Source organism: Botrytis byssoidea, assembly GCF_014898295.1.
Source record: "Botrytis byssoidea strain MUCL 94 chromosome Unknown BBYS_014, whole genome shotgun sequence".
Lineage (NCBI taxonomy): Eukaryota > Fungi > Ascomycota > Leotiomycetes > Helotiales > Sclerotiniaceae > Botrytis > Botrytis byssoidea.
Genome location: NW_024065855.1, coordinates 621,075 through 641,846, shown reverse-complemented (window position 1 = coordinate 641,846; position 20,772 = coordinate 621,075). Strand labels below are relative to the sequence as shown.

The 20,772-nt window shown below is 42.7% G+C and overlaps 5 protein-coding genes across 5 annotated transcripts; 2 read left to right on the top strand and 3 right to left on the bottom strand.

The window, feature by feature from the left end:
* Positions 1-931: 931 nt before the first annotated feature.
* On the bottom strand, positions 932-3,132 carry EAE97_007346 (uncharacterized protein; the record flags this gene model as incomplete). The annotated part of the gene is made up of 2 exons (XM_038877861.1): positions 932-2,143; positions 2,191-3,132. 2 exons carry the CDS (start codon positions 3,130-3,132, stop codon positions 932-934), a joined length of 2,154 nt encoding a protein of 717 aa, XP_038731346.1.
* Positions 3,133-7,643: 4,511 nt separating this feature from the next.
* Positions 7,644-10,273, top strand: EAE97_007345 (uncharacterized protein). The gene is made up of 2 exons (XM_038877860.1): positions 7,644-8,469; positions 8,611-10,273. The coding sequence occupies exons 1-2, from the start codon at positions 8,131-8,133 to the stop codon at positions 9,625-9,627; spliced, it is 1,356 nt and encodes a 451-aa protein (XP_038731345.1). The 5' UTR covers positions 7,644-8,130; the 3' UTR covers positions 9,628-10,273.
* A 125-nt stretch (positions 10,274-10,398) lies between these two features.
* Positions 10,399-12,654, top strand: EAE97_007344 (uncharacterized protein; the record flags this gene model as incomplete). Its single annotated transcript, XM_038877859.1, has 1 exon — positions 10,399-12,654. One exon carries the CDS (start codon positions 10,399-10,401, stop codon positions 12,652-12,654), a length of 2,256 nt encoding a protein of 751 aa, XP_038731344.1.
* Positions 12,655-15,124: 2,470 nt separating this feature from the next.
* Positions 15,125-17,178, bottom strand: EAE97_007343 (uncharacterized protein; the record flags this gene model as incomplete). Its single annotated transcript, XM_038877858.1, has 4 exons — positions 15,125-15,950; positions 16,026-16,591; positions 16,703-16,940; positions 17,099-17,178. The coding sequence occupies 4 exons, from the start codon at positions 17,176-17,178 to the stop codon at positions 15,125-15,127; spliced, it is 1,710 nt and encodes a 569-aa protein (XP_038731343.1).
* Positions 17,179-18,477: 1,299 nt separating this feature from the next.
* On the bottom strand, positions 18,478-19,958 carry EAE97_007342 (uncharacterized protein; the record flags this gene model as incomplete). The annotated part of the gene is made up of 6 exons (XM_038877857.1): positions 18,478-19,132; positions 19,188-19,242; positions 19,297-19,433; positions 19,492-19,663; positions 19,722-19,761; positions 19,818-19,958. 6 exons carry the CDS (start codon positions 19,956-19,958, stop codon positions 18,478-18,480), a joined length of 1,200 nt encoding a protein of 399 aa, XP_038731342.1.
* Positions 19,959-20,772: the final 814 nt, after the last annotated feature.

The following is a 20,772-nucleotide window of genomic DNA, read 5'->3' as shown; positions in this document are numbered from 1 at the left end:
TAATCAATCAATAATAAAGTCAAAAGAATCTACAATCCAGAGATGGAATATACTTATATTAGGTACCTAATCAGTACCTACCTACCCATCTTCCGACCGATCAATCGCTCGGAATACTTTATTTCGTTTCATTCCGTTTCGTTTCGTTGTATTCTATTGGATATCAGTACGAACTGATTGATTGATTAGATATATGATATGATATGATTTGACATAGCACAATATGAGATATATAAAAATAGGAAAGTAGATAACTCAATAAACAAATAGATCGGTTGAGGGAAAATAGATAGACAGACAGATAGACAGATAAATATATCAATAGATAAACAAATAAACAACCATCAAATATTTTAAAAGGAATTATATACAAGAATCCATGATTAAAAAGTGTGTAAGTAAGTATCTAGGTATCTAAAGCAATGCAATCCAAAGCATCCCCCATCCCATCCCATCCCATCCCATCAATCAAAAGTCATATATACATACTCATACCACCGATCAGATAAAGAGTCCAATTCCAATTCCCATTCCCATTCCCGCTCCCAAAACACCTTGCTTGCTAAGATACTGACTGATAAAGACGATGATGGATATAAATAAACAAAAATGAAAACAAAAAGGGAAAGATAAACACAAAAGAAAAAGAACAATGACAGTAACGATGACGATGACGATAAATGAATGACCTGGCCTAGATATCCTATCCTATCCTGTTCCTTCCCTTACTACCGTGGTATTTCAAAGGTATATATCATAATATACCATAAATCCTACCCTTTCCTAACCGCTGGATATCAATCCCTACCCTCCTACCCTTCCCTTCCTTCCCTCCCATCCCTCCCATCCCCCGAAACGATAAAAAAACAAACAAGAGTAAGCTATACAAAAGAAATAGAAGTATATCATCAAAGAATGAAGAACCATGCCACTAAATCCCCTCACATCCTCTCACAACCTCGACCAAACTTCTCAAAACCCATCCTTCCACTTCCTTTGCATTTCCATCCACGTCCACACTTCCCTGCATACCCTTTAGCAATTTGCCGATGCAATTCTTGAGATTGAATTCGATCTTCTTGTTTTGCGCAACTGCTCCTCCGAGATTTCCATTACGACGAATGGATGTTGATTCTGAGAGACCGAGGGTGGAGGCTGCTTTGGCAGGGATACCAACGAGAGATGTGTTGTTGTATGTGTATGATGAGAAGGTAGTATTGTGGAAAGAGGATTTGCGGAGGCCGTGCGAAGCGGAGTGAGAATGTTTGATAGTGGTGGTACGGGCGAGAGGGGTACTGGATGGAGGGGTAGAAGAGGAGGGAAGTGATTGCAGGAAGATGTAGGCGAGGATATGGGCGTAGAGAGCGGAACGGAGGAAATCGGAAGAGACGGGGAAGATAGCGTGAAGCGGTTGAAGATTGGCGGCTGCGAGTTGGTAGGCGAAGGTGGGGAGGATGGGGGAGGGGCCTGCGCTGGTGGTGCTAGGTGTGTTTGAAGGTGCGAGAGAGGAGAAGGAGAAATCAGGACTGAAGGGGGGAGTGACAGGTGGGGTGGTAGGGATGGAAAAGTTGAAGGATTTGGTCTCGGTTGGGGAGAGACAGATTGTTTGTGGACGATTGCGACGGTTGAGACCTTTTTGGTGGGGTGGGGTAAGTGTTGTGGTTGATGGCGCTGGCGGTGGTTGCTTTGATCGCTGAAATGATTTGAAAGACACAGTTGATGTAGCTTTAAGGTGTGAACGAATGGATGATATACATGGAGTATCAGCTAATAACATTTTGGTAGGAAAGTTCGAAGTGCATTCTTCGATTGCGGCTACGATATCAAGTATCGTATCTGGAGAGGCAGGTGTTGGAGAAAGATCGGCTGGTGAACGAGAGATTTTTCGTTGACTAAAGTTAGAAAATTTGTTGGATTCTGGCTCATCGGGTGAAGTTGGAGGACTGGACATGGCTAGGTCATCCATTGGGCATGTCTCAATCGGAGAACGAGAGGTCAGTCTTCGAAGAGCAGATGAATCGGAATGTTTCAAGATTCCAGCTGGTGTTGTTCTTTCTGGAATAGTGATGGACAAGCTTTGAGTTTTCTTATGGTTAACGTGAATAACTTGTGCTTTAGCTGGTGCGAGAGCTGTTGCACATGCCTGGAGAATGTTAGTATTCAATAAGTTGACGGGAACGAAAAACTTACAAAAAAGTCATCAGATTCATCATCATCTGAACTCTCACACATGCTACTTTCACTATCGTCGAGCCATTCTTCAATATCCAGAGTTGACAGTCTAGGAGCGACCCGGCGTATGGTTTTTGAACCAGCAAACCACGAGGATTCAGATTGTTCACCTTCGTCATCACCTTCAGCATCTTCATTTTCTTCGCCCAAACATTTGAAAGACAATTCTGAATCTTCTCGATGACGTCTTCTTGGGGACATAGGTGATAATATCGCACTTTGTGTTTCATGTGTGTCATGATTTAAATCATCCCAACCGTATCCCTTGCTTGAACTCGAATCACTTAATCCTTCATACGCATCGATGATGCTAGATGTAGTACATTCGATCTCATCCCACTTGGTACCACTCTCTTGATAGAGAGGACTTCCGATTAATGGCGATCCATCTGTTGAGATAATGGGAGTGTCTCGATATTTCTCTGGTCGGATGGCCAAAAGTGATGTACCGTGTAATCTCCGTTGCGATATGTTTCCCAGATCCGATAAGTCTCCCAAACGTTCTAGTTGTCCAAAGGTTGACCTCTTAGATGGTGTTGAGACGGAGTGTGAATCTGAATCTTCCGAATCTTCTGAAAGTGGTGGAGTGGCCAATCTGAGGGGTAAGAGTCGTTTCATACCAGACACGGCTCTCTTAGATGTATGTGCAGATGAAGGTCTCAACAAAGCCGAAGTGGCATTTGCTTGCTTAAACATGGTGGTGTGCAAACTCGGCAGAGAAGCTCTCGTAGAAAGTGTTCGTGATTCCGTATATTCATTGTCATGGTGAGCAAAAGGTGGGTTGGAGGGTGCTTGATATGTTTTGCGCAGCACATGTACCTTTGGCAAAATGGACGAGGTAGAATTTTGATAAGTATGGGTTTGTCTTTGACTGATGTTTTGAGTGGTTGATGAACCCATGGTGATGTTTTAAAAGGAGTGACTATGATTGGTGTATGTATCACTCAATCAATGAAAAAGGTCTAAGGAGTGTGTATTGTATACAAAAGTGTAGATTCAAAGATGATGATGAAAAACGATATCATATTATAGTCTGATGGTAATGTGATGAGATGATGGAAGTGTTTATATGATCTTCCTTTCTCCGGGGTAGAAATCATCGAAAAACAAAGCAAGGTAAATTGTGTGGAACCTTATGACCTCCCCCTTGGGATGATTTGTACCAGGGATTGAAGATCATGGATGGATTCATGGATCTTTGGATTTCCCTGTCGATGATTTTTTTGACATGCCGTGCATTTGTGTACCCAGTAACCACTTGGAGCCCGAGAATGAGGTAAAGCATGGCAAAAGTAAAAACAGACCAGATTTGTGTTGATTTCTTTTTTTTCTTTTTTGATCCATATAGGAGGAGTATTGTTAGCTAGGTAGGTAAGTGACAAATGATGGTTAATAGATAGTTAATGAATAATAGATAATAGACAATAGATGGTAAATAATAAACAATAAACAATAAATAGCAAATGGAAAATAATAATAATAAATAATAAATCATGAATCATAAATCATAAATTTTAAACCATAAATAACGAATAATAAATAATAAATAATAAATAGACTTATTAGCATTTACTACTAAATTTGTACCTACCTACCCATCTAGCCATCTACCCATCTCGCCATCTACCCATCTCGCCATCTACCCATCTACCCATCTACCCATCTACCCATCTACCCACCCACCCGTCGAGCCTTCAGAACCACAACATTCAAATTTGTGGTCTGTGTTATGTACTGGGGTAAAAGTGGAATCATCTACTTATAAATGACCCGGCGATGACTTTCCACTCTCTAGGCGTCATTGTTTTTTTATAGACCAGGGGGCACGGAAGGAGAAGGGGTGGCTAGGTAGGTATACATACATACATACATACAAGGTTAATCAAGCTCAAGGGTTAAATCTCAAGGGTTAAATCTCGAGGGTAAGCTCCTAGGATAAGCTCCTAGGGTAAAGCTCTGGGAACGAATTGATCGTGTTCGAATGCTGGTGATAATCTTACAAGAGCTAAGGAAAGACCCGGTAGTTGAGACACAAATAACTTAGAGCGAATTAGGCAGAAGATAACGAGAGAGATCCATCCAACATTCGTCAGAAGTATATCTTTTCTTTACTTTTTGCCTCTTGCGCACCTTTACTCGGGACTTTGTAGATCAATTCATGTGCGCGTGCATAAGGGTAGAAGTGCATGGATATGTGCCTGGGTATAAGGCGAATGTGAGGATAGGACAGCATTGCGATTGGTTAAGCGATGAGATGCGAATGAAATTGAAAGGGGAGATCATACTTCCTTTTTTCATCTACTGCGTACACGTTGAATGAAGAAGAAGAAGAAGAAGAAGAAGATGATGATGATGATGATGGGGGCAAGCCCCCAAACCCCCGTCCTCGCTGCGCTCGAGAATATAATATCGGAAAGTTTAACAAGATCGATGAGACGAGCTCGAGCGCAACGAACTATGGGGGTTCGGGGATTCGGGGATTCGCCCTGTCCTTAGTACACCAGTGGTAGTATGTAATGGTATGTAATGGTATGTAATGGTATACAATGTATATGTAATCGTGCTGGTGAATATAAATTGTTCGAATAAGCTTTTGCTTAGTAGAAACTAACTTTGGTTAATGAACGTTGTTTGTTCTTTCTACATACGCACAGAACATTCATTCTATGAACCTCTCCCTTCCCCTACCCATGATCCCGTTTGTGGTCTATATTTGATCGGGTCAGATGCTTTGGCGCTCTTCTCGGTCTGGGGAATCAAGATGAGTTCGATGAGATTGGGTTGTGGTACGATTACTGATGATGTTTCATGCATAATATGTAAGAGATGCATGACTGGCCATGGGTGATAATAATGAAAAGAAGAAGAAGTATTTTGGAAGAAATAAGTGGAGAATCGTACCTAGGGAGGTGGTACTCATTGTCCAATGTCCCCTCCCACTGCCACTGCCACTGCCACTGCCCCTGCCCAGGTAATTTATTCGAGTAGATACCCACCTAGTAGCTAGATTCATTACACTTTCCCAGCTGGTCATGTGTAACAAACGGATTCACAAGTTACCACCACTTGGGCCATTATAGGACGCCGGCCACCCTTCAAAAAAAGTTCAGCCTCATTAGTTTGTTCGTTTGTTCCTCTGTTCAATCTAATGATTACATTCAATCACATACATAGTGGGTTTTTAATCACAGATTCATCATATTCATCATGTACTAGCAACTAGCTGCTAGATGCTAGCTAGCTACGACTCCGTAGATACCAGCTACGAGCGACGAGCTACCAGCTACTAGACATTACATTGATCAACAAAAGCTCCGTTCGTTTGACTTTTATAGCTCATTTAATCCTTAAGCCCTGCTATACTGCAATAGCCCTGTGGAAAAAGGTAAAGCCCGAAGCCGAAAGTGTAATGGGTCCCCGATCATGATTCTACTGGTCAGTGACGCGAAGAATCAAGAACTAGACAACCTAGGGATCCTCAATTAGTCCTCAATCCTCTAATTTTGTACCCCAGCTGCAACCTTTTGGTAGGTAAGAACAAGGTATTCAAACTCAATTCGCTTCTGTTGCCCGATTCACGATAGCTGCGCCCTCTTGTTGCGGTGGAGCTGGGTGACTGGGTCCAACCGTCAACTTACTTTCCTGTCCTTGGCTATATTGGGTAATTAAAGTTGACCGATGTACGAAAGCGAAAAGGATCTGGAGAAAGAAGAAAGTACTTAGTATGCTTTCGTCAGTCATGAACGAATCGTGACAAGGGAATGAATAAATTAATGAATGTATAAATGGAATTAACGAGAGGATCTTAATGTCATTTTATTCTTATTCTGAAAGAAGAAAAGGGCAATAGAATTAATGATATTGAGAGTATAACCCTTAACTCTCCTCAAACTCGAATCAATCAGCAATTAGATATAAAGATAGATTCGACCATGTTGAAAAAAATGGACCAACCAGCTAAAACAGCCAAACAGCTAAGCTTTTGGTACCTAAAATCGAAAAGTGTCCTAAATGTCCTAAAATGTCCTAAACGGGCGATAATTGGCGCGAATGATTGGAAAAAAAGGGGAAAGACAAAAAAAGAAAAGGGCGTTTCCGAGATCAAGAAACGAGAAATGTCTCGATTCGATACCTAGATACTGATGAGTTCCTCCATGTTTGGTGTTTAGTATGATCAAAGTACAGATGATATCTTGATCTCAGCTTTTTGAATCGCTTTACATCATACTGATTTGCTTGCTTGTTTGTTTGCTTGCTTGCTTGTTTTAGTCGACGGCGATGACCTGTCCCATCGTGCCATCATCGACTTACCACTTGCTAGACTACTAGGAGAGTAGTCTAATCGAGTTGAGTAACAAGGTCCATGATACCCATGAGATCCATAGGTTTCTCTGGGAGGAATAATTGACAGATCGTTTGACAGATCCATACTAAGAAGTGAGACATCTAGGATGTGAAGAGGTGCTCATGCCTTATCCAATTATTCGGAAATGCCCTTCTTCCGTATTCGTCGCGTTACTTTTGACTCAAATGATGATATCCGCAATTACCATTCACCGAGCATGGATGATGTTGATCGTTTTCCCAGAATCTGGTTGAACTTCGAAGTCTGGCTGAGAATGCTGGCGTCTCCAAGGTTGCATTGGAATATCCAGGGCGACCAGGGCAATAACTGGGTAACGCATCCAATGGAGTAGTTTCGGGGGCAAGTCAATGGAGTCGATGGAGTCCGATGGAGTTCATTAAGATTATCATTCTACCAGATAAAGTCACGATACGCGAAGAAAATGGCGAGTAGATCCATTCCATCCTTCATCCTATTGATCCCATGGTTCTGGTTCTGTTGCCTCAGATCTACTTTCTTTTCTCTTCTTCCTTCACCGTCAGCCTCGATGGGTATCACTTCATCCGCACACCTATACCATGACCAATACTATGCCCAATACTTGACCCCATACACAGATTGATTCATGATCTTCCTTCATCCCCATGTTAACCAAGCGACTGGGAATTCGGGATCGGAACTGACGTCGATATAGATATTGATATTGGTATTGTTGATCAGGTATCGACATTGGCATTTTCATGGGCGTTGTCATTTGCGTTAGAATTAAATTCCGACAAAAAAATTGAGGAAACCTTCCCCTGCCCCTCCCCCTCCCCCTCCCCTAGCCCTTGAACGAATATCTTGTCCCCGATTCTATTTTAGGATTCATCATGTTCTGCAGCCTCTTTTACCCTTTAGCAGTTTTCTGCAGCCTCCTGCAGCCTCCTGCAGCCTTCTCATACTTCTCGTGCTTTTCTCGCCTGTGATTGGTTCAATCCACATCTACCCCAGGAACATCAAATTTAATCTTCATTATGCAAATTTTCATTCTCATGCCCTTCTCAAGCAAATTGTAAAACATCAACGACACCACTACAGATCAAACACGGTTCAATCCGTCCCATCTCTTCCCTAGTTGATTTGTCAATCCACCACAAGCCCGCCAGTAACAGGAAAAACAAAAATTTACACATTTTGGCGCCCGTTCCGTTGAACTATACTGGTTGGCTGGCAACTGGCGATTGGCAATTGGCATCTGGTCACCCACTGACGACTGAATACTGGCTACTATCCACTGATTACTGGTTCCTGCACTTCACCAAAAAGGGCGTCGTTGAAGAGAATCCGACAGGTTCATACCTTTGAATCTCCCCAGGTCATCTTAAAACACGACGAGTCTACGAGGGCAAGAGCTTCATACCCACAATTGCCGGTGTCTCCGATAAGAATCGAAACACAAAATAAAATATCCATTTCATAATCTCAAGTACTCAATCTCAATCTCAATCACGATTAACCAAATATCTTGTCAATCAATCGACCAAAGGAGAAGAATACTTCCATCGGCAATCATGTTATCCGAACGATTCATCTCATCCATTCGAGCTCAGCCAAGAACTGCGAATACTGCCATTGCAAAAGATATCGGGATTTACATTCATACACTACATCCTTCCCCGAAAATCGAATCAAATTTCAAGAAAAGTTCAACTGCAGTTAATGCCCTCGCGGCAAATTCAACTCATGTTTTCGCGGCACAAGCTGATAAGGCGGTTGTTCATGTTTATTCAAGGGAACGCGGAAATCAAGAAGCTTTAATTTCTTTTCCGGAAAGGTTACACACTTTAACTTTGGTCGGCGATGATCTTCTAGTACTGGGTACAGCCGAAGGGCGGGTCATACTATGGGAGGTGAGTCTTTCGCCCGTTCTATTATCTGCAGCTTACGTCGTGTCGTGTTGTGCCGTTTGATATTGCTACCACATGGCTACATTGATGGTGACACGATGGCGAATGCATGGAGTCATTTGTGTTAATTCTTTCTGGGTCTAGGTCTGTACAGGTAGACAAGTCTCAACATCAGCTGCACATTTACAACCGGTTTCATGTATGGCCTCAACTTCAACACACATCATTACGGGTTCAGAAGATTCAAATCTCCACGTTTGGTCAATTCCACAACTTTTATCATTACATACAAATACGAATGAACCGCATGAGCCAATTCGAACCTTGTCCAACCATCGAGCCGCCATAACTTCCGTCGTCATGGGTCATAGTTCCAGCACATCAAATATATGCATATCTGCGAGTCAGGACAATTCAATAATTGTTTGGAATTATCACACGGGTGATCTTCTAAGAACATTCCTCCTCCCATCAACTCCATTATGCATGGCTCTGGACCCATGCGATCGAGCTGTTTATACGGGTTTCGAAGACGGTTCATTACAAATGATTGAGCTCATTCAACCAAATTCAGCAATCAATCCATTATATGATACCCGTCTACAAAATAGCCCAGTCCAAGTTAACTCGCCGGTTTGGTCCCCGCCATCAGATAATCTCGGTGCGGTACATTGTTTAGGGCTGAGTTATGATGGAACAAGTTTGTTTTCGGGACATTCTTCTGGAAAGATTGCCCACTGGGATACTGGAAGACGTGCTTTCTTAGTAGAACTTTCGGATTTGAATGCTCCCGTAACAAACCTTGTTATGCAATCTCCTTTCCCCAAGACACCAAAGACAAAATCAATAAACGTAGTTAAGCCTAAATTGGCCGAGGGTAATTATGCATTCACAGCTCAATTGAATGGTACCAAGAAGTCAACGACGTTTGATCAAGCCATGAAGTATCAAGGATTTCCTAAGGGTATGCTAGAGAAAGCACTGCTTGATTTTGCTCAACCTCAAATTACAGCTACATCTTCGTCTTCATCTTCGTCCTCCAGCGAGGAAGAAAAGATGCGACAAGAAAACGCGGAATTATGGAAGGTTATCAATGAGCAACGTGCTCTTCAGAAGAAAACCTTTGAGAAGTATTCCGAATTAAAAACTGGTGGTGTTTGAACTATGAATCTTGATTGTTTCAAAATTCATTACTTTTAGTGGTTTGAAGTCCGTGTTGTTGTTACAAGCTTTTAGTATCCACTGATCTCGAACTCACCACGTCAGCTTATTGGTACAATGAATTGTTGATACAAGAAGAGAATCCACTATCTCATCAATTCATTCCATCTCTGGTAACAATCATTTCGCAAGCTCTACCTCTGATCATTATTAGATCCGTGCAAGTCAATGGTTTGATCTTGACCACGAAGATATCCTCACATCAGCCTCATCCAAGACCTTGGATCTCTTGGATCTCAAGAAATTTGGTGCATTGCACGTGTAAGACATGGTTACTACGAGAAAGTCGGAAACCATTTTCGTATGGAATTTTACCAACTATTCGTCCATGTTGAAAGTCTGAGCTTTTGCTTGTCTTTTTATTGGTCTTGAGCTTTCTGTTCAAAACTTCAAATCCATATTACATCGTCAAAAGGGTCGCTTCATATCCGTGAAAGCCTTATATGATGTGGGTATGGCATATAGTGCGCAAGAGCTTAATCACTTGGTTTGTATCTATAATCAGAACAATGCACTTTCGATATGGTTATCGAATTCATCTATAGTTTCAGTACCCGGGGTTTTTAGCCAATGCAAACACTAGCGTAACACTATTTTTCCCAATCAATGAATGTGCTGTGGTGATACTTATGAATAAACTTCCTTTCGTCTCTTTTTTTCCTTTTTCTTTTTGGTAGGCAGATGCTCTGGGTTTAGCATCCAAGGGAAATAATGAGGTTTCACTTTGGGATTGGGATGGGTGTGTTCGCTACCCTGGTGGTAGCGATTTGTGCATCGCCAGTTTTGTCGAAGGGAACGATGATGTTGGTTGGGAGTGAGGATGGGAAAGGGAATGGGAAAGGGAAAGAGGAGGGTATGACTTTTTATGGTTCGAGTGGAAGGAGTGAGGGTGGGATTAAAGGTAGAGCTGTGAATGAGGTTGATGGTGGGAGGAGAGAGACAGAGATAGAGACAGCGAAAAGCAAGGAGGAGAAAGAAAAAATTAAAAAAAAAGAGGAGAAACTGCATGTTGTACATGAAAAGAGATCCTCCCCGCCTCCCAAATGGAAAAGATCCGCACGTCTCCATCCGCAAGCCATTTTCCCCGTCCGCATAGGCCTCACGCAACAAAACCTTCACCGCGCCGAGGAGTTCTTAAATCAAGTCTCGCATCCCGAATCGCCGCTCTACGGTCAACATTGGAGCGCATCCAAAATCGCAGATATGTTTGCTCCGTCTCAGGAAACAGTGGATGTTGTGCGGGCTTGGTTACATGAGGCGGGAATTGCACCGGAGAGGGTGAGGGTTAGTAAGGGGGGAGCGTGGATTAGTTTTAATGCGACGACGGAGGAGGCCGAGGGGTTGTTGAGGACGAGATATTTTGTTTGGGAACATGAGGAGGGGGGGAGGCATGTCGCGTGTGGGGAGTATAGTGTGCCGAGTGGGGTGAGCGCGCATGTAGATTTTGTGACGCCTGGGGTGGCGTTTGATGGGAAGGTTGGGGGCGGAGGGGGAAGGAAGCAGGTGAGGCAGGAGAGGGATTTGCCGGAGCCGTTGAAAGCGTTGAATAGAAGGGCAGAGGAGGTGAAGAGGAGGAGGAGGGATGGGATGGGTGCTGGAATCGGAATGGGTGTTGGGGATACAGCACCTGTTGGAAAAATGGGAAGTCCCGAGGATGCATCGAATCCCAAACAAGGAGCCGATGTCAAGAATGCTCTCATGACGCTCGCAAATTGCGATACTATGATTACAACCGCCTGTCTCCAAGCCCTCTACAATTTCCCTCCGGGCTCAAAATCCGCGACGAATAATACGCTGGGTGTAGTCGAATATACACCGCAGGCCTTTCTCCAAACAGATCTAAATATGTGGTTTGACCAGTTCTCACCCAATCAAGCGAATAAAGTACCAATTGTCGATTTGATTGACGGAGCTGTCGTGCAACAAACGAACCAATCTTTTGCCTTCAACGGCGAAAGTGCACTCGATCTCGAATTTGCCATGGCGCTCATAAATCCGCAACAAGTGACCGTCTTCCAAGTCGGCGATTTAGTCGAGGGAGGAAGTTTCAATAATTTCCTCGAAGCAATCGATGCTTCCTACTGCACAGCCGAAGGCGGTGACTCCAAAGATCCCAACGTCGATGGTCAATATCCGGATACCAAACCCGGGGGTTTCCCCGGCGAACTCCAATGCGGACGCTATCAAAGCACCAAAGTGATTTCGACGTCGTATTCAGCCAACGAAGCGGATCTCGGCGCAAAATACGAAATGCGTCAGTGCAACGAGTATATGAAACTCGGGCTCCAGGGCGTCTCGGTGCTGTACTCCTCGGGCGATTTCGGCGTCGCGGGAAACGGGGGGCAGTGTATTGATTCGAAGACGGGCGCGTATAATAACGGATCGTCGGGGATGTTCAACCCCAGTTTTCCAGGCACCTGTCCGTACGTTACGAGTGTGGGCGCAACACAGATTCTCAACGGGAGCACGGTGCACAGTCCCGAGAGCGCGGCGTCGAAGGTCATTTTCAGCGGCGGCGGCTTCTCCAATGTTTTCCCCATCCCCGAGTATCAGAAAGAGGTCATGGCAGCGTATTATGCGCAGTCGGCCCCTGGGTACGGGGCCGACCGATACAATAATTCGAAATTGGTGCGCGGGTATCCGGACGTGAGTGCCAACGGGGTGAATTACGTGACGGCAGTCAATGGACAATTTTCGCTCGCGTTCGGCACGAGCGCGAGTTGTCCGGCGTTTGCGGCGATGCTGAATCTGGTGAATGAGGAGCGTATTGCGGGGGGGAAGAGTACGGTGGGGTTTGTCAATCCGGTGTTGTATTCAAATCGCGCGGCGATGAATGATATTACGAGTGGGAGAAATCCGGGGTGTGGAACGGATGGGTTTGAGGCGGTGGAGGGGTGGGATCCGGTGACGGGGTTGGGGACACCCGATTATGGGAAGTTGGTTAAGGTTTTTATGGCGTTGCCTTAGTGGGGGGGAGAGGAGGGGATGGGAGGGGGTGTGAGATGTTTGATTTATCTGTCTATCTATCACCTACCTTTCTTTCTACCATTCTATTTATCTATTGTTCTATTCATCCATCTGTCCATTCATTCACCTACTAGCTGTAAAATAGAATGAATACCAGTATCACTATCATTATCACTATCACTACTATATACAAAATCACTACATTATGAAATCACAAGATATGGAAATGGATCATATAGATTGTGACTAGTTTGGTTGGGTGTCGTTTTATCTAGAGGGCTTTGGATTTGGGATTTGGAATTTGAGATTCTGGGTTTGAGATTGAGATTGAGATTGGGTGGTTGATTTTTTATTTTTTTATTGGAAGGAAAGAATGAAAGAATAGAGAGGAAGAATAGAGAGGAAGAATAGAGAGGAAGAATAGAGGGGAATTGAGAGAGGAATTGAGAGAGTATTTGGTATGTATATAACTTCGGGATTTTGGAGATGATATGATGTGATTGATGTAATTGTGTATAGATAGGTGTGTCGATGAGTGTGTAGATGTGTTTTGTGTGGAAAATAGTGTGGGAAATAATGAAAAGAAAGATATGAGTATGAAGTTGTATATTACATTTAAGGGGAGTAGATTAGAGTAGAGTAGAGTAGAGTAGAGTAGAGTAGAGTAGAGTAGAGTAGAGTAGAGTAGAGTAGAGTAGAGTAGAGTAGAGTAGAGTAGAGTAGAGACTAAAGATTTGAAATTTCCAAGATAAAAGAAATACAAATACAAATATAAATCAAACAAGACACAAGACACAAAACAATATAAAGATAAATATAAAAACAATTCAGACGTGCATATGAATACAAACATGAATATTGAACCGTACAATTTCTTACACGTCAACATCTTATATAAACATCCTACCCAGGTATTCAAAAAATAATCGTCTTTACATTGAATGAATATTCCAAGTGAGTGTACGAAGTAGAAAGAGAACTACACTAGAACGAATGAGCATCCGGTAGGTAGGTAGCCCCCTCCCCTGCGCTCCATAGATAATAACAGGAATCTACTTTAAAGTTCGAATCCTCCAATATAACTCGAGTGTATCAGACTTCTAAGAAATGTTTACAGTCTTCCTTCCCAGAATTAGATAACCCATTCATGAACCTACATCAAATCTAGGAATCGTCTAGATAGTACCTGCTAGGTAATGGAACTTCGTTTAAGTATCTACTCACAAAGGATATATATATCCTATTCATAGTCAGTAAGTAAATCTCTTTGACTTTTGAGAAGGGAGTTCACTTCTAATTCTACATCTTCCTCTCCCCTTTCCTAATAATTTGGATTAGCATAGAGTGACCTGATGCAGTACTGGAGAGATTATCTATATCATATAAACTCCTATGTACATATATTATGTAACGATAATAAGAAAGCAAGAGAAACAAATATATTTCGATCAAAAATTAAATCCCCTCCTTTATTCGTATATAAATGAATAAACAAACTGATTAGAAAAACAATTACTCCCTCACACCTACAAAACTCGAAATAATATCCATCTATTCGTATTCTAAAGAAAAGAATACTCCTCTCCAAACTCCCATCCAGAATCATCCCCACAACACACTCTCGTACCTCTCAACTCACTAAGCAAAAACAAAAGCAACAAAAACAAGACATCCCCTTCATCATACAATCTCACCTCAATCACCTCTCCTTTTCCATTCTCCCAAACCACAAAACAAGCACTTGACTTGCCTCAGACTTCTTCCCAGCATGTATTAACACTCGCCTCCCTCTGAAAATTGATCTCTCAATCTACCCTCCCGTTCTCATTCAAAAACCTCTTGTAAAAACCTTAAAACTAGCAAAACTCAATTCACAGGTTGTTCATCCCCCTCTCCCAAACCCCTCACCTCCAAACCCAACACCACAAAACCTCAAAGCAAATACCACACCATACCATAACAGAACAAAACAAAAGATACCAAAACACAACAAGGAAAAACATCACCCTACCTGTAAACGACACAAAATCGACTCAAGATACTCTCCTCTCCCTCTCCCAACTAACAAAAGCCCCATGAATGTATTCCAGCATTTATAAAAAGTAGTGCTCTAAAATCTAAATCCAATTATCAATATATCAATATCGATTTCAAAGCTCAAAGAACGCACATGACACCAAACACATGATCAAGAATCTATTCATCTAATTCAAAAGAACAACATACAATGCCATGAAATCCATTTATGGAATCTCCAGCTTATTTTATAAAATCCAAAAAAAAAAATCACCCCTTTCGCCTGGTATATCCTACCTAAACCATGTAAATGTTCCAGCAAATTTAAATCATCCAGTCCCCAATCATCCTAAAATGCTCATCCCAAAACCTATATGAAAGATCTCTGATGGATTGTAACGTACCACCACGAAACTTATCTCCTTTAACCGTTTCGCCTAACCCTCAAGCCAGCTCAGATTCCCGTATCCAATGCCCATGCAGCCAAGTTCTTATAGCAATTCAAAATTCCCTCATTCAATAATCTCGGCGCTGGCATTGGAAAGTGATCAGATGGTCGCAATCGTGTACCATTTGCTACTATTCCTGCACTGCCATCATAAAGTTCTGGATGCCTTTCAAAAAACGCCGAGTCTAATTTGTACTGAGCCACGCCTTGATTCATTCCCAGGGCTACAAAAGTTGAGAGTGCCAATTGCTTGGAGTTGAACAGAGCCGCAACGCTCGGCGCTGGCAACGTTGCAAGCGGTTCCATAGTGATACCATGCAAGACGTTTCCCTCCCGCATTTGCTTGTTGAGTTCAAAGCTAGCTCTACAAATCTCGTCCCATGAAGTATTCTCTTCGCTTGAGAATGCTGATTCTTTTGTTCCTCCTGACATTGATCGAACCAAATCCCAGACGCCTATGTTACCCGTTGCAGCACCAGTTCCCATAACAAGTTTAGACACGTCGGCTTCCACTACATAACTATTTCCAATTTCACAAACAATTTGATCCAGACACGGATTAGCTGAGTGGCAAAGGATAAGTTTGTCTCGTAACAATGGGAATGGTACCCAATCTATTATTGCTGGATGGGGAATGGACATTTGTATTTTCGTCGGTAGCCATGCTCCATTTGTGACAAGGTCAGCATATGTAGCAGCGGTTGGATTGACATGGTACGTGATGACCTTAGTAATAGGTACGTGAGCTTTGGTAGCACAATGCCAGGTTGTCATAGCAGGCCATGATGCACAAATGAAAGTAGATAGCATGATATATGCTGAATTCAAAATGCTAGTAATAATAAGCTCAGGTCGTATTAAATCGTGATCTTCCGAAGAATAATATTCAAATGGGAGAGGAGCGCACCTTTCATTACTTCGAATCAGTGCTGTTGATTTGCTCAATTTCTGCCTCAAGACATTTTCGAGAACGGTAATGTGATCTGAAAAGGCAGAATTTGTATGGTTGATCTGTAAAGGTTGGTCTTGAGTAATCAAAGAATCATTTCCCAGATAACTATTATATTGAACTGTTCCCATCATTTGTTCATATGAGCTGGAGATGGTCAAATGTATTGGGTTATAAATTTCACGTGCAGAAAATTGCGGCAAATCGTTTGAAGCCAATCGTGGCAAATTGCTAGTGACGAGTGTCCCATTTTCGACGTTGCCTTTGTCGTGAAGGTTTGATTGGGGTGCTCGCGGTTTCGGGGAGAGACGGAGAGTTTGTACATTTTGTGATGGGACACTCGTGGCAGGTATATCGGAGAAATCGTAGAAGTTCGAGCTCAATGATGGTTCATTATTAGGAGTCCATTCACTTTGTCTATTTTGTTTATTCTTGCCTTCATCTTGCGCAGGTGGTCCTTCGGGTTCCGCATCATCACTATCATCGTTGGCGTGAGTTGTAGGTTCAAGGTCCAGGGGGGTTTTCTGTTCAAATACGTGTTAGTTACTTTGGGTATCATAATCAGGAAGTTTCCACAGGAAATGCACATGTGGACGCGTTGAGGAGTGTGTTGGACTCAACCCGGTGAAACCTACCTCGATTCCCAAAGCATATGCCACAGAATCCGCGAGAGCTTTTAATGTCACTTGAAAACTCTCTAGTTTCTTATGGCAATCGAGTAATTGACCACGCAGGATACTGTTAGTCTCTTCCAGCTTGGCATTCTGATCTGATTCGGGTTTTGAGGCCCATTCAAGCTTTTTCTCGAGATCTTTGATATATAATGATTGTCGAGCTCGAAAGGCCTTCTGCGAGAGACGGTTTCGTAATTTTCTGAATCCAATTAGTTGTTAGTCACTTGAGGGTAAGTTATGATAGCAATGTCCATGGTAGTCCGAGGAGACTGAAGGTTGATGGTTGGAAATAGAGGATGGGGGGAGGTTGAAATTGGGAAAGTTGATGAAGGGGCTTGCTGCCAGGGCGGACCTTACCTATTTTCCGATGCCGCATTATTTACAGGTTCTACCCGAGCCTTCTTCGATGAAACTGCAGGTGCACAATGTTCAACCATGATATCGGGTGTACAGAATAATAAGGCTTGAATTGGAATGGGAATTCCATAAATTAACTGCAATAGTATGTATGGATCGTATACCGTGGGGTATCCGAGTCTCTAACATGGAATGGAGTACAGGAGGTCGGCTGCATTCAACACCTGCAAGCCTTTAGTTTATGGATTATGGATTATTATGGATGGTGCAATGAATCGAATGAATCGAGTGACATCCGAAGAAAAATTTGGGGCAACAATGCAACGACACCTTGATTCAATCGCAGATGGAGATATGGCTAGTAGGGATGTTATTGACATTTGCCGGTTTAGTGACCGCAAGTCAAAAGATAGGCTTGCTCGAGCTGAATAGAATTCTGTGCGCACCAAAACCAAACACCTTTTTGAAAATTCAATCATTAATCCATTGGCTGATTTTTATCTATTTTTGTTCAAACAGATTGATCCAAAAGTATATGGTTTTATGATCCAAGGTTTACAATATCTCCAAAAACTCGTGGCAATTATGTTATATTTATATATACATCTAAGTTATAGGTATATAAATACATTATCAACGGCTTGGTCGGCATGCACAGAATTCCCGTTTCAGCTCAAGCTTTGTCACTTCGCCCCACGTCAGATTCATTCCTGATTATAACCATTCTTCAGGGGCTATACCGCATTAGTCTCGGTAATTTCTAGCACAAGTTGATGGTTCTGATGGAAAAACCGTCGTGTCGTTACTAGGCTCGATGTATGTTCTCTAATAGGACGCCTTTGAAGCTAATGGTAAGGAAAGCTTGTTCACGGAAGAGCTAAGTAGAGGGAAATACGCTACGAATGTGTCCAATGCGCGTTATGCGCGTCGTGCGTATCAGCCGTGATAAGAGACGAGACCACCGCGGAATTAAGCACAAGATGGGATTATTTTTCAACAAGGTGAAAGGAAGTGTTCGGACTCTCAGAGATTCAAAGCTCATCTATGAGACGCTCTATTCTGTATACTATCTATCTGGTTCTCGGGTGTACAGTCGTTCCAAGCTATAATACAAAACATGTATCCAAGTAAATCAAATGGGTATCCGCTTGAAGTAAAAAGCCAACTATCAGATTGAGGATTCGCTAATGAAATGAACCGAGTGCTACGTGCTTTGACGTAGGGAAGATTCCGACGGAGAGGAGAAGTATTGAGTAGATGGTTCTAGTAGCGAATCGCAAGTTCTACACATCCTTCTTCGATGACAATCCTTGTCATTCGTGTCGGGTGATGAGTGAAAGCTATTTGCCAAATTCGTGTTGGTAGTTCACTGTGACATTTTACCGTGAATCCGTACTAGCTTTGTTCTTCTCAAATTCAATATCATTACAATCGCTCAGGTCAGCTGAACCAAAGTCCCGCTGCGATGTATAATCAGGGGTTACTTGAATGGCATGAATGTCATCACTGCCAGTAATGATATGTTCCTGACTCGACGAATCTGTCATTAGTTCCTTAGTTTTAACATCGACGTTATTTCTTTTGCCCGTCATGGGCCAATTCTCAGCATGTCCGAGTTCAATATACTGACGGCCACTAACCCCTCTCTGTCCATCTTTATTACCAATCGCAGATGTAATATTTCCCCCGTCGAACTGGTGGTTGGAATGATGTACGCGACTAGCTCCGCCTGCTTTACCGTTCGTGCCGCTTTCAATGAGTGAGGATGTATCGATCCAGTTCGATCGATTGAATAATGGTTTGATTCCAGGGGCTGTTGCTGTAACGATCGATATGAAAGACTCGCGAAATGCCCAAGGGACAACACTTCCCAGATCTCCAACACCACTGAGAGCATAATATACCCGTAAGATGACTATGGCTGTAACAAGGATACCAGAGCAGAAAAGAACTCCGAGAATCAGCTTTCGGTAGAGAGGTATTCGTGCCGCAAACAATAACGGGAGAGGAATTGCCATGACTCCTATATATGATCTGAAGTCGGATCTTAGTAGTTACGAATCTTTTTGATAGACTCGGAATCACTTACAAGATATTGAGAACTCCGACGAGTGCTTGATTAGGTCTGCGAAGAACGCAATGGTCTAAACGGTCATCAGTAACAATACATTTCCTAAGAGGATATATGGAGTATCTACCGCCAGGATACGGATTGACTTGCCAATTTCTTTCAATTGGGACGCATACCGCAAAATGAGCAATTATACAGGCAGTCCATGAGACGATACAAAATCCGCCCACGAATTTTATCATCTTATGTTGCTGTAAACCGAGTCTGGAAGTCCATTGAGTTAGAATAACTGGACCTCGATTGATTCCCAAGATGCACGTACGTGAGTCGGTGATACAGTGAAAGAAGTATTGCCTTCAATGTCCAAGTAAGAGTGATGAAGCATATCCAAGCAAGGAATAAGCACTTGGATCCGATGCTGAAATCATGAGCCTGCTGCGCGGTAACCAATGGCGCAGTGTCCACTGTAAGGCCGGCGGTACTGCCAAGTCTGCCTGTAGCGAAAGTTAGGTTAAGCAATACACATACATGGTAAGAATTCTCGGGCCTCACCAATTGTATAAAGGAAGGCAGCATCAAGCGAAAATATTATCTGCAATTGATTAGCGAGTGAATACAACAAAAGCGACGTGAATATGGCGACTTTACCATCCCAATAAAACAGAAGAGGTCATCAAGAGCAAACTTCTCGAAGCCAACATGCTTCCATCTTGCGAAGAATCGGAGCAGAAATGCGCTCATTCCGATGGCATATTCTATCCATATTTCTAATTCGAAGTTGTCGAGCATGATATCGGAATGGATTCTTCATGGGACCAAGAAAAATATTTATGTTGCCCGAGTAGCTTCTTCAATGGCAGCAAGTGGGAAGAAAGGTTATCCAGACGGAATATGAGCGAATCCCCAGATGGCATTAAGTTTGGATCAGATCTGATTCCAGGGTCTCTTAATCTCATCGGTATCATAACAGATACGAAGAAATGCCTAATTATCGGGTAGTTGCCGTAGCTTCTGAAGGATCCATTGACGGTTTTGAACGGCTTCATTCATGTCGTTTGAAGAGTGGATATCTAGTCGAAACCAATTTTGATAGCCGACGCAGTCAGGAGAATGAGACTTTTAGCATCACTTTAGCTCATTTGTCCTCGATCAATCTGCCTTTTGTCAGTCTCTGTTTTTGTAGTGGCGTATCCTTATACTAGTTGCAACCAAAACTCGATGGAATTTCTGGATCTCCTCTTGGGACCACTCCAGCATGATCCCAATACTGTTCCCGTCCACACTGCATATACTTTTTCATGACGCATGTAATCCCTTCAACTGGGAATCACTTGGTCATGCCTCACCTACTCAAAGCACTTTGGGGATGTAATTTTCGCAGCAGTGCTGATCTCTACCATTAAAATGGAGCTCAAAAAACTTTATTTTTTCAATTTCCATGCACGTTCCCACCACCAACCAATACGAGGCCAGAATAGTAATCAAACGTTCGCGCGAATGAAGGTACGCATGTATATTTTCATTCCGGATACATAATTACGCGAGCATGTCTTAAACTCTCTTATATTTCTTCTTGAAATTTCAATTCGGATATGGTACTCAT